Raw genomic sequence first — 15,722 nt, forward strand, 5'->3', positions numbered from 1 at the left:
AGGTTGGCAATACAGACGGAAGCATTTCTCATTTTAAACTTGGTGAAGACCTGAAATCCTATATGATTGCAGGAAGCTCACGAGTGCTACTGGTTACTGATGAGAGTTTTAACTGGGTGGTGAACGTTGTTGTGGCACGAAAAGAAGGATAATGGACAAAAAATAATAAGAATGTACAAATTTGTCTTTCTACAACCCGCTTAAAATCAATATTGCAAAAGGCTAAAAAGATACAATCTGGTGTGTGCCAATGGGGTTGCTGTTAATGTCAATTACATCTAGGAGGCTGAAACAAAGAGAAGAATGAGAAAAGATACTAAGGTGATATTTGTGTTTTTTCCTTGAATCTAAATAAAATTTAATTTAACTTAATAAAACAAACACTACTTAACGAGCGGAGGACCTAACTGATGAGCAATCCACATTACCCAAACAAGAAACTTGAATATCAGAAAAAATACACCCCTTGAGAATTAGAAAAGATGCTCAAAACCAATATGCAGTGGAAGTCCTTAGCACATATGCTGTGGTCCAATTAGGCAGTGAATTGTGAGCTACATGCCCACTGAGCCCATGGTTATACTACTATAATGATTCTCACATTTTGATCACAAATTTTTTTACTAATTTGATTCTTCCCATCTTTATATCCATCTAATCACTAATGGCAACATCAACAGCTTACTTAAAGAAGGTGCTATAAGTTATGTTAGTACAAGAAAGAGAACAAACAAAAAAGGAGAAAAGAAATACCCTTAATAGTGCCAAAACTTGGAATTCTTCCCATAATCCCAATACAACAAACAAATGCCTCCGGTACCTGCAGATCACCCCACACCAAGCCAAAACAGACCTGCGCCATTTCCTCCCTGATTCAGCAGCATATTCATCAACCCATATTTTATCTATCAGCCAGTTTGCTGTTCTCCCCAGCCATACCTTCTCCAAGTAATTCCAGCCACAGGTCCTCTTCATGAAAATCAATATGCCATTTGATGTAGAATATTTTACTGCCAAAAACACCCTGTGCATCCACTGCCATGTTTAGAGTCCTTGTTTCCTTGTAAGGGAAGTTATGATCTTATGCAAGGTGGATATTTCATTATCTCTTTGACTCAGAACTGCTTTCAACCTTTCAATCTCTTTCATATGATCTTCACACTGATTTGTGTCTACCATCATCTCCTTGTCCCCTGTTTTTTCCTCCGTCTTTAACTTCTTGGAGTCACCTGAGATCTCCTCAACTTGGGGGGATCTCTTCCTTGATGAGACTTGACCAAGGGAATCATTATGTGCCATTTTCCGAACATATAGACTAGCAGTTGCTCCTGTGCCGAGCTGAAATGAGACGGACTTCTGTGACCGTCCAGATGAATCCTAACATAAGGCAGACCAACAAGATATAATTCATAATCCAAATAACTAGTAAAAGATAGGCTTCCCTCCCCCTCCCTCTCTTACTTCAAAATAAAAACAGGAAAGCCAATGGGTGAAGGGATTAGGAATGTTTCTATAGCATGAAAATCCATAATCTTGCAGCACATGAGTTTTTAATGAAATTATAAGTGGAACTATTAAGAAAAGACAGAAAATTGTGATATTAAAAAACATAACAAGGTTAAACAAAATAAATAAATAAATAAAAATCATAAGGCTGAAAGTTATTAAATTAAAGTAAATAACTCGTGAAACATGGTTAATTACTTCAAATTTTTTTAAAAGAAATTCAAATGATTGTGTGAAGCATATATCTCAAGGCTCAAGACACAAAAAGAGGCAAAAAGCCCACCTTTCACCATGTCTTAACTCATTAGGCATAGGCCATTCAGACCCTGGCTAAATTTTTAAAGCTTCAAGGCATTCTAAGATTGTCTATAGCCATTAGAAACCCATTTAAAACCTAGGATAGTATTGAACTTAGAAAAAAGAGATATCTGGTATACACCTTTCCTTGGGTCCCTTGAATGTTTTCAAATGCTTCATATGCCTCTTGTGAATTCCTAAAGATGGCAAGGGCAGAATAATATTCCCCTCGAACTTTCTTCCTTGGCTGCCAACAAATTATCAACCATTAGAAACTTCATAGCAGTGCAATTCACACCCAAACATGAAGTTGGAAATATGCCCACATGGCTATTAATGAAGATCCATCAGGCAAATTGTTGGCCTCGTATAACAAAATCTCAATTATATCAAGTAATGACTTTTACTATGATTAAGTTGATTCGTATTTCTCAATCAGTTCATAAACGTACAAAAAAGCTGTCAAAAAATTAAAAAATACAACAAAATAAACTGTAAGTCTTAACCATATCACACTGTATTATGATTATTTAACATTCAAAATATATTATGAGAATCCCTATATTCTAGATTCTTTCTTCCAAATAAAAATAAACTTTTCTCGTCAAGACCCTAAGTGGCTTCTTTCAGAGTTATAGGGGTTTGAGCCAAGGCGACCCTCTCTCTTCCCACTTACTTTTTTGGCAATGGATGCACTCATTAGTATTGTGAAGAGGGCTAGGGAGGGGGACTTCAAGATGGATGGAAGAGGTGGTGAGGGGATGGAGGTGTCACATCTCTTGTTTGCTGACCATATCCTTATTCTCTGTATTGCCAATCAAGAGCAAATGAAGTACTGAAACTGGACCTTCATGAGGTTCGAGGCCATACCTGATTTAATAATCAACTTGGAGAAAGGTGAGCTGATTCCAATTCGAGGATTACTAATGTGGAGAAATTGATCTCTGCTCTGATCTAAAGGGTGGGGAAACTTCTCCCTACCTACTTGGGTCTACCTTTGAGAGCTCCTCATAAATAAGCAAGGAGTAGGAATGTGGTAAAGAAGATATTTCAGAGAAGGCTGGTTGAATGGAAGAAGCAATACCTCTCTCAAGGAGGGAGACTCACTCTATTAAAAAGTAAGTTATTTAGTTTACCAATTTATTTCATGTCATTAGTTGTCATTTCGAGACAGATGAGCTTAAGGCTGGAGAAGATCTCTCCACCATTAACAAGGCACTCCTCAATAAATGGAGTTAGAGATTTGCTATGAAGAGAGAGAATCCATTCAAAAACAGGCTGTAATTGAGGAAGAGAGTAGAAGTTGGCTGAGGGAAGTGTGGAATGGTTATGGGGTGGGATTACTGAAACAAGTGGAAAGTCTTTAAAAGTAAATCTTACTTCATGGTAGGCAATGGAAGGAGTGTAAAACTAAAAATAGATGTTGCAGCAACCCATCATCAGGAGAGTCCTTCACTGTGTTATTTGCTATAGACATTGCAAAAGACTCATGAGTAGCAGAGGTGTAAGAACATGTTGAGGATGAGAACTGATGAAGTCCTTGCTTTTCACAACAACTCTATGATTGGGAACTTGAAGGAATGGAAGCTTTTTTTTTTTTTTTCAAAGATTGCAAGAGAACACCATTAGAAGGGATAAAGAGGATAGATTAGTTTAGATGGACTCAAAATGTGATAAAGTCTCAGTCAAATCTTTTTCTTCTTCCTTTGGGACAAGGAAGAAGAAAGCTTCTCCCTGTGAACATAGTACAGAACCTTTGGGTCCCAATGACGGTGAGTTTCTTTGCAAGGGAAACAATTTGGGTTAGGATTTTCATGCTACATCAGCTTAAAAGGAGAGGATAGATATTATCAAGCAGATATTATAAGTGTGAAGGTGAAAAACAATCGGTTGATCATATTCTCCTGTTGTTCTAAAGCAAGAATCCAGTGGCAACTAGTTTACTCTTAAATCAGAATAGTTGGTGTGATGAACTCTTCAGTAAAAGATATCTTGAATTAGCATGGTCCTTTGAGCCAAAGGAAGCTTGGAGTGCGCTTATCTATGTTTGTTTAAGACTATACAGAAGAAAATAAATAGGTCATTAGAATAATATTGAACAGAATAACCAATCAATCAAAGTTCCCTTTATGCAATTTTTGAAATGGGTTAGAGTGTACATAAATGATTATTTAATGACCATGGTAGGCATTGTTGATAGACAGAGATTCAAGTAGAAAAGAGTTGTTTTTTTCTCTTCCTTCTTTTTGCTTGTCTGTTGATATCTATTGTACACATTGTGTGTCCTCTGGTGCTCCCATTTCCAAGACATTGTTAATATATTTCTTGATTGCCCATATGTACATATGAGAAGGAAAATTAAAAGGGTCAAGCATATAACATCAGCTTCAGTCAGAAGTTTAAGGTCAGATATTAACAGTTAACACTTAGCAACATATCTCCTTTTTCAAAAATGATTACATCCAATGGAATTCTTAATAATAACAACCCTTTCGTTGTTAATAAGTACATAAATTGATTACTACAGTTTCCAAAGTACAACATACAAAAAGACAGGTTAAGTGAGATTCAAGGATTAAAATATCAAAAGTCGCAGAATATCAAGAGTTGGATTTTACTAAAATATAAAAAATATTGAATAAAAATTTTGGAAAAAAATTCTGATGGAAAGGAAATCGATCAAAACTCATAAAAAAAACTTGGAAAAAATTCTAAGAAATGATAATGCAATTAATAATACACATATTGAAATTACTTTTTTTTGGAAAACAATATATGCATAATAAATTTGTGATGTTGAGCAATAATATGATGCACACTGATAGGAAATTTGAATATTGAAAGTATTAATGTCAAAAAACAAAAACTAGTTTTTTAACAAAATAATATATGTATGACAAAATACATAGCATTAGTTAAAACTATAGCATGCACTACTAATAAATTTGGGTTTGAAAAGAAAATAAATACTAATGGGAGATAAAAATCTGAACCCAATCCTATATTACTCATCAACAACCCTACTTTTATGAACATGGTTCGTTGTTTCAGGACATTAGAAAAAAGAATCACAGATGGTAATGAAAGGGGTCAGCACTATAAGATAATTTTCATGGGACTCATCATATGATGAGTCCAAATGATCTGGGAGGCATGATACCTGCAACATCCAACATAATCACGAGTCCTGGGTCACACTCTTCTAAAGAAAATGAAATACCAATAAGATATACTGAACCTGGTGTTCCATGGTAAATTCCCCAGGAATAATTCTATTTAACTCTTCAATGGGCACATCAGTTGGTATCCTGTGGAGAAGCAGCTTCGCCATTTCATTTTCAGGCACCTACAATTTCAAAGGTGCACTAACTTGGAAAATATGTTTCATTAGAAATTAGAAGAAACCATAAAAAATTAAATGTTTTCTGCACTTACATCTTCATGAACAAAGGGAATAGCATCATCCAACCCTTGCTCTAACTTGGCAAGAACAAGTTTCATTGCAGCAGATGCATCATCTAGACAATTGTGCGGAGCATCCTTCTGACGCACTTCATAGCCCAAGATAGACTGTCAAAACAATACATTTTTTTTTATAAGAAAAGTATTGTATTACAGGGAGGTGCTAAAATAGCAACTCAAAATGTACAGAACAGAAAGGGAAGTACTCACCCCCTAACAGTGAAACAAAAAACCATCCGCAATGATATACAAAAAAAAACCAACCCCTCCCTTAATAGGAACCCATCCAATCAATAAACTTCAAAAAGGTCGATGTACCATCTTTTATAAACAATTTAGTCTCCGACCAAAGTAAGTTAAGAAAAGAAGTTTTCAGCCTTTGGATGGAAACTGTCAAAACAATACATGGAACAGTTAACATTGTTGCTCGTCTTTTCATTCAAATGGATAAGCATAAGATGTAAGATCTTGCAATCAAAGAATACAGGGTCCAAATGAAATAATAACCAACAACAGAACATATGGTATTGTTCATAAGTGTTATAAAGACATCAGCCCAAACAACCAGGAATAAATAATACATTTGCTAGGAACATTTCGTAAGTGGATTCTTGAAGGTCTTTTTTAAACAAGACTCAAGTAGACAATAAGCACTTAGTGAGAGAAGGGATCAAACTTGGAGAAGTAAATAAATAGATCTGACAGGTAAAAATAACATAAATATTATAGGAAAAAACACAGAAATAATAACACACTCACGTTTTCAAGAACTAGCTATTGTCAAAAAATTTAAGGAACTTGCCTTGCACAGATTGTTCAAAGAAGGTCTTCTGTTAATAGGTTGGTTCTCATATTTGTAGATAAATGCAGTGTCAATCACCCTTGCATGGTCCAACTTCAGTGCTGTAACCAAAAGGACGAAACATTTAAGATCACTACATTACAACAAAAGTCAAATACAACATACAAAAGTACATGCAGCTTGTAGCTAGTAGGCAAAGGTGTTGAACAAATTCACTTAGAAAAGGGGGAAAATACAAATTTTAGAGTATTGTAATGGGAAAACAAAGTCAAAAGAAACTAATATTTGGCTATGTTGCTTAACCAACCTTTCAGATCATTATGCAAACTGTGACCAACTAAAACAGCTCCATGTGATAATAGCTTCTTCATGGATCTCTACAAAATGCTCCACCAGTTCAACATAAAAAGTAATTCCAGACAACTTTAAAAATCAAATGCTTGTTACCTGTATATCTACCAATGAGGAAGTAGTTTCATCAAAATCTTTTGCACTGACTCCAGTAATCTCAGTTCTATAATCTACAACCGCTTTATGGGGCTTTACAAGTTCATTAAGTTTGACCTGAAAGACAATATTCCAAAGTGATATTCAAGACCTTCTCTTAGAGAAGGTTGGTAATGTAATGGGAGAAAAGATGCTTATATAGCATATAAGGTTTAAAAAGTTCCATTAGTACCTGTAAATTGCGATCCACAACACATACCCTCACTAAACCTTCAGTTCCATCTTCACAGAGAACCATCTCACAATCAACAGCAAGCATTGCATTTGATCTTGTAAACTTGAACTTTTGACGAATTTTTGTAACCATCCACCCCTGCTCACCATTCCCCCAAGTTAACAAAAAGCCAAATCAGTCCAATAGCCACACAAAAAAGTATAAGAACAAATAGAAGCCATGAATGTTTACCAAGAAGGTCAATGGACGCTTAAAAGGAGGGTAGAAATAAGTTTCAATTTCATTGGAATTATGATGAAAGTCCATGAAAGCAAGGTTTCTGGAAATTAAACAAGAAGCAACATTCAATAGTTCTTTAATACAAAAGCACCTTCCAACACGTATCAGTCTACATCTCATTTCTTCAAGATATAATGGAAAAACATTGGACAAGATGACTATACCAAGTTGAAACAGACAAGTTATAGAACAATGTTCTCTTCCAAAGAAGAGTGACTGCATTAGTTGTTATTAAAGAAAAGGATAGTGCAGCAGTAAGGAGTAGCGCTATGGTTCAAGTTACAAGTCCTATATCGATATGAGAAAGGTTAAAACAGTAGGACTTATAGTGATGAGAAAAGTTATAATGGCCTAAACTTTTAATAAAAATGGCTCCATAAGTGTGTAAATGACAAAGTAGTATCTACATAGTTGGGACCAGACAAATGGAGAGAAGGCTTTATCAAACCAGGTTGAGTTGCATCATCAATTAAAAACAAATAAAACAATAATATTAAGTTCAGTATCGCATGTTGTTATGGCAAGCAAAATTTGAGTCAGCAGCAGCATGCAAGCGATGATTCTCATGGCATTCCCAAAAACATTAACAGAAAACACGAAAAGAAAAAGTGAGCAAAGATTTTAACAGCAAACCTCTTCATGGGATGGGAATGAATAATCTAATGGGTATTGCGGATGTTCAAGAGTTAAGCGGATCAGCCTCTGCACTGCCAAATAACAAGTTAATAAGGATAACAATTAATATCAATAGAAAAATCAGAAAATGTAAATCTCAAGAGTACCAGCAGCAAAAGCTACTAACTAGCCACAAAAAATTAGAAGAATAAAAGAAGAGAATGAAGCCCATCAGTGAAAGAGAAAACACTTCTGTTCTGAGAGAGTAGTAAAACAAAGGGATGTTGAATTTGTTTTGTCATGAGAGGGTAATAACTTATTAAAACAAATAAATCATAATAGAGCAATGGATTACTGAACTGGTTTAGTGAACTTAGGTCATAGTAACACTTTAAAAGATAGCAGTGTCTGATGTGACCAGTTTCCTCATCATCACATTGAATTGAAGGGATGGTGCATGTTGAATTACATTTTTTCAATGAATTTCAATTCTACCCGAAAATAAAGAAAATGATAAAATCAAAAACTGCCATCAACATGAAACGAAAAGGACAACATATAGGAGGGGTAGAAGGAGTTGTGATACTTGGCTCGATCCATGGTCAAAACTAAAGGAGCTGTATAGGCCTAACAAAGCTACATCGAAAAAGGAAAGGTGGCGGGGTGGGCTGGGCTGTTGCTTTTATCTTACACAAGAATCAAAACCAACGCCGCAAATTGCATCACAATTTTGAGATAATAAAAGAAAAGCTAAACAATAAAAAAAAAAAAAAAAAAGATCATTAATAGACAATGGAAGCTAAGCCACACCTGCTCGGGGGACTCCTTTCCATGAGACTTCGTTTTGAATTCCTCAACTACCTTGCGGTTTGCATAACACTGCAATATTTTTGCAAAAAACTGCAAAAACGAAGAAGAAGAACGACACTCAAGAATTAGCAGATGAATACATGAGCATTGTATAAATAAATAACCAGATACAGGCCTTTAGGTCTTCCTCTTTGGAGAATGTCTTCAGAAAAGACACCAATGTATCAACAGGCCTCCTCGATGGATCGCTCAAGCTTGGCCCAAGCTTCCTATCGTAAGTACTCAGAAAATCCTTCCAGCTTCCTTTGGAGCCCTCCAATCCTCGTTTCTGAACCAATTTCACCATTTCAACGAGAACCTAGCCACATTCAAGTACAATACAAAAACTCGAATCAATTGTCCACATCGAGAAAAAACTTCAGCAAGCACAGAGAGAGAGAAATCAATCCATTACTCTCAGTATTGAGATGAGTCTGAGCAACACCAAAGGAAACTCAAGAAAAATGCGATTTGAAGAGAGATTACCTCTTTCTCAGCGTTGACGAAACTGTTATCCATGAGAGGTTTTGGCAGTGACGACTAGGGTTTACGGGGTGAGGCTAGGGTTCTCGCGAAGATGGAACGACAGTGCCTTCGGCTTTTGGATGGAGAATCAAATGTGCTTTATGGGCGGAATCCAATTGGCCCAATTCGGATTGGGCCCATTCAAGATTAATAAATGGAAGACCTCAGCATTCATTTTTGTAAAGCCCAAGGCATTCTCATCCATAAATATTGAACCACCCCAAAAGAAAAACTCTTCACTTCTCTTCATTCCCCTCTCCATAATTAGTTTTTTTATTTAATAGAGCCCATAATCGGCCCAGTAATCATGGGCCTAGTGCGTGTTAGTCCCTCAAGGCCAGGCCCTGGTCTGCCCAAATTCGCAGCCTGCAGAGGAAGTTCACACTTTCTGGTAGGATAATTCTCAAATCCAATTTACTTTCAATGAAAGGAGTAATAGGATTTAATAATTTAATTTAATTTATTAAAAATATTAAGTATGTTTGATAGAATATGTCAATAATGCTGCTAAAGTAAAAATTAACCCATTTTAAGTAAAAAAAAAAAAAAAAAAACACTTTATCCTAATTTCTTTTCCATTTGAAAATAAAAACAAAAAACAATTTAAACAAATAGAATCTTTCAAGATTATAAATAAAAAGGAAAAGTAGGATTTTATTCACTAAAATATATGGAAAAAATAACCTCAAAATTTTTAAATTAATATTATCTTCATCTATTTAAAAAATAATTTGAAATATATATACTTTTTAATAAATCATTCAATAAATATCCATATCTAAATTAATTGATGACTAGACTCTTCCATAGATGTTTTTCTTATTTTAAATATTTTATTATTATTATTATTATTTTATTATTTGAGATTTTTTGTTAAAAACATTATAAAATAAGAATTTGAAAAAAAAAGAATTTATTATAATATTAATAAGTTAAAAATAAATTCATATTCTTGCTAATAAATAAACCAATAATAATTTGTATTTATTATATAATATTAATAATTATTTAATAGAATAAAGAATAAAATTGTTGTAAAAGTTTTTTAGATATAAAATATTTTACAATATGGTTGTATTTTGATATATAATATAAAAATAAATAAATAAATATTTTATATTAAATAAATTAACCATAATTAAAATAATTATATATTATTAAATTTATTATTTAATAAACAACCTTATTATTTTTCAAATTATTAGTTATAATTAAATAGGATTTGTTTGATAATATTTCTTCTTAAAATGATAGGAAATAAAAAAAATAACTTTATTTAAATAGGAGTTTTTTTATACAATATTTCCTCAATTTTTAGGAAATTAAAATAATAATTCTACTAGATGTTTGTTTCTTGAGAATTTTTTTTTAATAAAATAATAATAATATATCTAAATGGAAGGAAAACATTCGAGATTATCAAGTAATTTGAATGATATGATAAGTAAAAAATATATTTTTAAAAATAATTAAATGATTAATTAAAAAGTGTATGTATTTTAAATTATTATTATATAATAATACTAATTTAAAATATTTAGGTTTTTTTTTTTATATATTTTTATATCAGTGAATTAAATCCTATTTTTTTCTAAATAAAATCTTAAATAAAAAAAACGTTTACTGGACTATAGGCTATGTATGGTGGATACCAATTGCCTTACAGCTCGGCCACAAGATAAAAATTACAAATCCTATGAATGGATTGGCATCGAGGGAATGTTTGGTGGATCTTCAACACCGACACCCGGGATGTCTCCAATGCGGATGAATCTGACAGCTGAGTCCTAGCGCATTTCATTCAATATCCCCTACACTACACGTCTCATAGATAGAATCTCCGCCGGGTTCCGCGGTGTCAATTAATATCACCACATGCCTATGTCCCAAGTCCCAACATCTAATATCGAAATTTGACCTCTTCTTACCTGTAAATTTTCCTCTCTTTTCCTTTGTTTTTCCCCAGTGTTTCTCGCCAGTCAAACAAACACGCGGTGAGTCATCTATCTTCCTAAAACTTAATCAGCTTCAAAGCTGCCCAGCGTGTTGGGAAGAGTCAAGATGTAGTCAAAAGGACACCCAATGAGAAGTTCGATGAAAGTGTGATGATCCAACATAAAGTCATGGGCATCGGAAACCAAAATATGATGGATGCAAGGCTCACCCAACACAGGGGCATGGACACATCAGAAACAACAAATGCACGAAAACAGACTAACGGTTCAGTTTGCTGCAGTAACCATCCTTCTGTCGTCTGACAATGTGGCCTAAGACAGCATTTTTCTTTCAAACCAGTAAACGGACCCACTGGAGCGTCTGATCAAACCCAAGTGATAGACTGCTATTTGCTTTTCAAACTCGTTGCCCTTCAAGTGAAACCCTTGCTCTTTGCTGGTGCTAATGTTTCTATTAGACAGCCAAACCATTTTTGACGACCCTGTTTTTCAAAAGGAATTAATTCTTGTTTTGTTCTATCTAGTTTTTTCCCCTCCAATCGTTGATTGATTTCAGCATGGAGGAAGCTCACTCAGTACATAGATGTTATTTCTTCACCCCCGCCATTTGTACCATAGAACATGACCTACGAAGTTTCTAACTTCAATTTTATTGGCACACATCGGACAAAATTGATTGATTTAGGTTCTTCGTGGTTCCATGCCCTCTTCTTATCAGATAATGAAAATTAATAAACTCCTCAAGAAAGACAAAACATGTCAAAAGCTAACAATTACAAGATCACTGAACACATGACTAACATTAACAGAGCCAGACTTCACAAAATACACTATCAATTAACATTTCAAACCATCAAGGCAAGAAAGAATGGACTAAAGATGACTTTTCTACGCAACCAGAATAAACAAGAATGGAATCAACGCTTGGAAAATTCTACTTGAATGGAATCATCATTGAGAAAACACCAGAACATGGAATTGCATCATCCATGACAAGTTTATCCAACAAATAGGAATACCGAAGAATGTGGATGCTGCACTCAAAATCATTGAAAGAAGCTAAACCAAGGGTGATTCCTGAAGTACAGAATCAGAGATTCTAGGGTGAATGCTGAAGGAAGAAAAATCCTGCAGAAATTGAGCACTTGATACTTCTATTAAACACATCAAAACACCTCACTGTATCATTTGCTTAACGTCCAGAACTAATTCATTTTTATAAGGTAACGAACCAGACATAATAAACAGAGATGAGGCAAAAGTGGGGGAGGTCTCTACCAATCCCATTACTACAACAAACCTAGAATTTTGACACTGTATGACCCACCAACTAACTGGCATAGAACTACGTGCTAACATGACTGCATTCATAACATTTTCTTACTAAAAGATGTCCCCAAGAAACAAGCCCATCCATTCTGCCGACAGTCTTCTCTACAATGTAGCCTGCACAAAGTTTAGTTTGATTGCAATACCAGACTCAAAAAAACTCGTCAATCAGAATTGATTGGCATTGAATCTAGGGCTCTCTGTCCATTTTGAGTTGACAAAGTTCTCCATAAAAGCAACGCCAAAATACAGGCAGCGCACTCTCAAAGAATAAAGCATTACTTCTTGTTAGTTATAAGTTATAACACAACGCATTCAAAGGTTAGGTGTTAAAAGCTTTTTTTCTCTCACAATCAAATAACAAGGGAATCACGTCGATTTCTGTTCGACCATTTGTTAAAACCAGAAGGTAAAAGTAGGTCATGTTTCTTTTTCATGGAACTACGACAGACAAAAACAACTAAGTTGACACACTCGAGAGTAATCTTGCTTCAAAATCACATATTTTGATGGATCATTTGGCAGAACCGGAAGGTAAAATTAGGTCATGTTTCTTTTTCATGGAACACCCATAGACAAAAACAACTAAGTTGACAAATTCAAGAGTTATCTTGCTTCAAAATCACATACTATGCCATGAGGGAAACACCAAAAAAGCTCATAGAAAAGGCTTTTTGCGAAAATCAAGTCTAGATTCCCTCATACAGAGAACATCTAATGATCCAAATGCAATACATAAGGTCACAAATGGCCTGGAGTTGAGATGTCGAATTCTTGCAAAATTCATGCAACAGGATGGGGTATAACATAACCACATGGCTGTGTACAGCCACATGCAAAAATTGATGCAGTAGCCATTATGACCATTCGTAAACCAAACACCATACAAATCTATTTCACATATTGCTTGCTAAACCAGTCCCAAATAGACCACCAAATTGGGAAAAAGGAACAAACTGTTGTAGGAGCAGGACATTAAGAAAAAACCATAAAAATTTTCAGTTTACATTTCTGCAGCAATTCCATTTGGAAGTCAACCAGAAAGAAAGAAAGCCAGAAACAGGTAATAAAACATGAAAAAAATATAATATATATCCTATTAAAACCACAATAGAGAATGTAGTCGAAACTGGAATTTAGTTCTCAACTCTTAGTATAGATCATTCATTTGCCGTCAGCAGAACTACCTCTACTGTTTGACCACCTTCCGAATGCGCATGCCACTAAGTTCCTGCCTGCAAAATGGCCAAATTTTGACTTGAACAATGCTGATAGACCATTACTGCCCGAAGGACCATCAACAACAGTTACTTGGCTTACCATTGGGGGAGGTTCCTGTCCATCTTCTTGGGCTCCACCATCACTAGTGCTTGCATCCAAAGTTTCAACCGCAACTGCATCCAAATTTACTATCAATGCTTCCCTTCTTGCTCTCAACGAATCTACAGCTTCGCAGGTCACTCCTGGACACTTCTTTACCTTGACCTTAACCAGATTAGGGCAACCCCAAGCGAGAGTTTCCATCCCATGATCAGAAATAGGGCATCCCTTAATACATAGCTTTCTCAATGCCGTGCATTTTGCTGCAATGCTTGAAATTTCCTTATCGCCAATTGTTTGACTCCCACACAAAGCTAATCTTTCCAATTTTTGGCAATTGGACGCGACTGCAGTTATACTCGATGAAGTAGGATTTACACCAATCAAAACAAGCTCTTGCAGGTTAGTGCATTGTTTAGCTACAGCAATCAACCCCTCGTCACCAATTCGATTCGTCCTCCATCCATCAATATGAAGCTTCCTCAAGAGCTTACAATTTCCAGCCACAGACACGAGCCCCAAATTTGTACACTCCGGGGTCCTGAGAATGTGCAAAATCTCCAAATTCAAACATTTTGAAATCGCTGAAAGGCCCATATCAGTGACTTGAAGCCTCTCTAGATGGATTTCAACAAGGTTACTGTTCCCATCTGTTACCGTTTCAAGAAATCTATCCCAATCGCCAAAGCAGCCAAACAGTTTCAGTGTTCTGAGCTTCTTCGAGGCGACTACAAGCCGTTCGAAGCACTGTCCATTATAAAGCTCCTTGAGACACAGAGATTTGAGCGAAGAAGCGGCGACGCCAGGGCCTATGGGCTCGGCGACGCCACGGTCATTCATACCGCGAAGCCTCTTGACAGAGAGTTCTTCTAGAGCTGAGCAGTGATCGAGTACTGCGTTGATGCCCTTGGTGCCGAAAGTGCAGGAACCACACGAGAGCTTCTTTAAACCCTTGCAGTTCTTAGCCAATGCGGCCATTCCGACATCGGTTAGTTCACGGCAACCGCGAAGCTTGAGGCGAGTTAGGTTTTTGGACAAGTTCGAGATAAGAATCAAAGCGTCGTCGCTTATGCTGATTGATCTGCGATCGCACTTCAGAGCAAGTTTCGAGACAGAGTCGAACCGGAAGAAGATGCAAGGAATCAGAGGAATAATTTCCGATTGCGCGTTGAGAGATAAACGGTGACGGCTCCGGCCCTCCACCTGAAGCCACCGCTGGCACACCAGAGAGCACCGTTTTCGGTCACCGGTAGTTAGAAACTGAAAAATGCAACCCAACATATCGTCTGGAAGATCCGAAGTATAATCTGGCCCATCAACCTCCGAAGACTCGACACAGTCGTCAGTTTCCGGCATAGAAATGTACAGCGGCGATCTGGCGGTGGATCGAAGGCTAGAATTAGATTCACGGAGATACATCCCCGGAGCCGAAGACATCGCCGGAGCTAGAAGAGATGTCGGAACTACCGGACCCATCGGGATCGCCGGAGGCGCCGGAGATGCTCCGGCGGATGAGGATGAGTGGGACTGACCCATCAGTTTTTGATGTACGCGCCACCGTATGAGAGTAAATCGAGGGTGTTTGTCTGATTTCTATTTTCTTTTGCCCTTTCGGTGCCGCCGTTCTGTGATTCCCCTTTCGGGGCAGCGTTTTAATAAGGTGGGTTTGTGGCCACGTCAATCGGGTTCCCTTGGGTGCAAGTCCTCATCGCACTCCACACGCTCGACTCATCATCATCACCTCAAGACTCCTGCCTCGCATGTCCCACGTGATTTCCGATGCTCACATCGGCCCTTAATGGCATTTACCCCAAACGACACCGTTTTGTAATGGCCCCATCAGCATTGTCTCGAGATACGATTTCGACCTGTTCCGTTCGTCAGGCTAGAACTTTCCATCTCAAGCCTGTAGTCTTTGTTTGAATATTTGTACAGAGATTCAATTCAATCAAAATTTTAAAACTATTAAATTTATTTAGGGCCTGGTCCACTGAAGCTTAATTAATTGTCAATAAGATCGAATTAAGTGGTTTACTTTTAATATTATTATTATTCCTCGGCAGAGGAATTACATTAGTTTGAATCTTCCTTTTTCCTTCTC

At 36.3% G+C, this 15,722-nt stretch overlaps 2 protein-coding genes across 3 annotated transcripts; both read right to left on the minus strand.

Annotated features, from left to right (window-relative positions):
* Nucleotides 1-577: 577 nt before the first annotated feature.
* LOC117918640 (small RNA degrading nuclease 1) lies at nucleotides 578-9,089 on the minus strand. Its single transcript, XM_034835431.1, has 12 exons — nucleotides 8,979-9,089; nucleotides 8,629-8,811; nucleotides 8,454-8,543; nucleotides 7,662-7,730; nucleotides 6,747-6,887; nucleotides 6,515-6,631; nucleotides 6,375-6,444; nucleotides 6,068-6,168; nucleotides 5,239-5,373; nucleotides 5,042-5,149; nucleotides 1,946-2,050; nucleotides 578-1,377 (listed from the first exon to the last, which is right to left on the minus strand). The coding sequence occupies exons 1-12, from the start codon at nucleotides 9,009-9,011 to the stop codon at nucleotides 1,045-1,047; spliced, it is 1,485 nt and encodes a 494-aa protein (XP_034691322.1). The 5' UTR covers nucleotides 9,012-9,089; the 3' UTR covers nucleotides 578-1,044.
* Nucleotides 9,090-13,171: 4,082 nt separating this feature from the next.
* Nucleotides 13,172-15,392, minus strand: LOC117918834 (F-box protein At1g47056). 2 transcript variants are annotated; one of them, XM_034835761.1, is made up of 2 exons: nucleotides 13,622-15,392; nucleotides 13,172-13,536 (listed from the first exon to the last, which is right to left on the minus strand). In XM_034835761.1, the coding sequence occupies exons 1-2, from the start codon at nucleotides 15,155-15,157 to the stop codon at nucleotides 13,525-13,527; spliced, it is 1,548 nt and encodes a 515-aa protein (XP_034691652.1). In that variant the 5' UTR covers nucleotides 15,158-15,392; the 3' UTR covers nucleotides 13,172-13,524. The 2 variants fall into 2 exon arrangements, with proteins under 2 accessions (XP_034691652.1, XP_034691651.1); XM_034835760.1 differs by having other exon boundaries at nucleotides 13,172-15,392.
* Nucleotides 15,393-15,722: the final 330 nt, after the last annotated feature.

Source organism: Vitis riparia, chromosome 7, assembly GCF_004353265.1.
Source record: "Vitis riparia cultivar Riparia Gloire de Montpellier isolate 1030 chromosome 7, EGFV_Vit.rip_1.0, whole genome shotgun sequence".
Taxonomy (NCBI): Eukaryota; Viridiplantae; Streptophyta; class Magnoliopsida; order Vitales; family Vitaceae; genus Vitis; species Vitis riparia.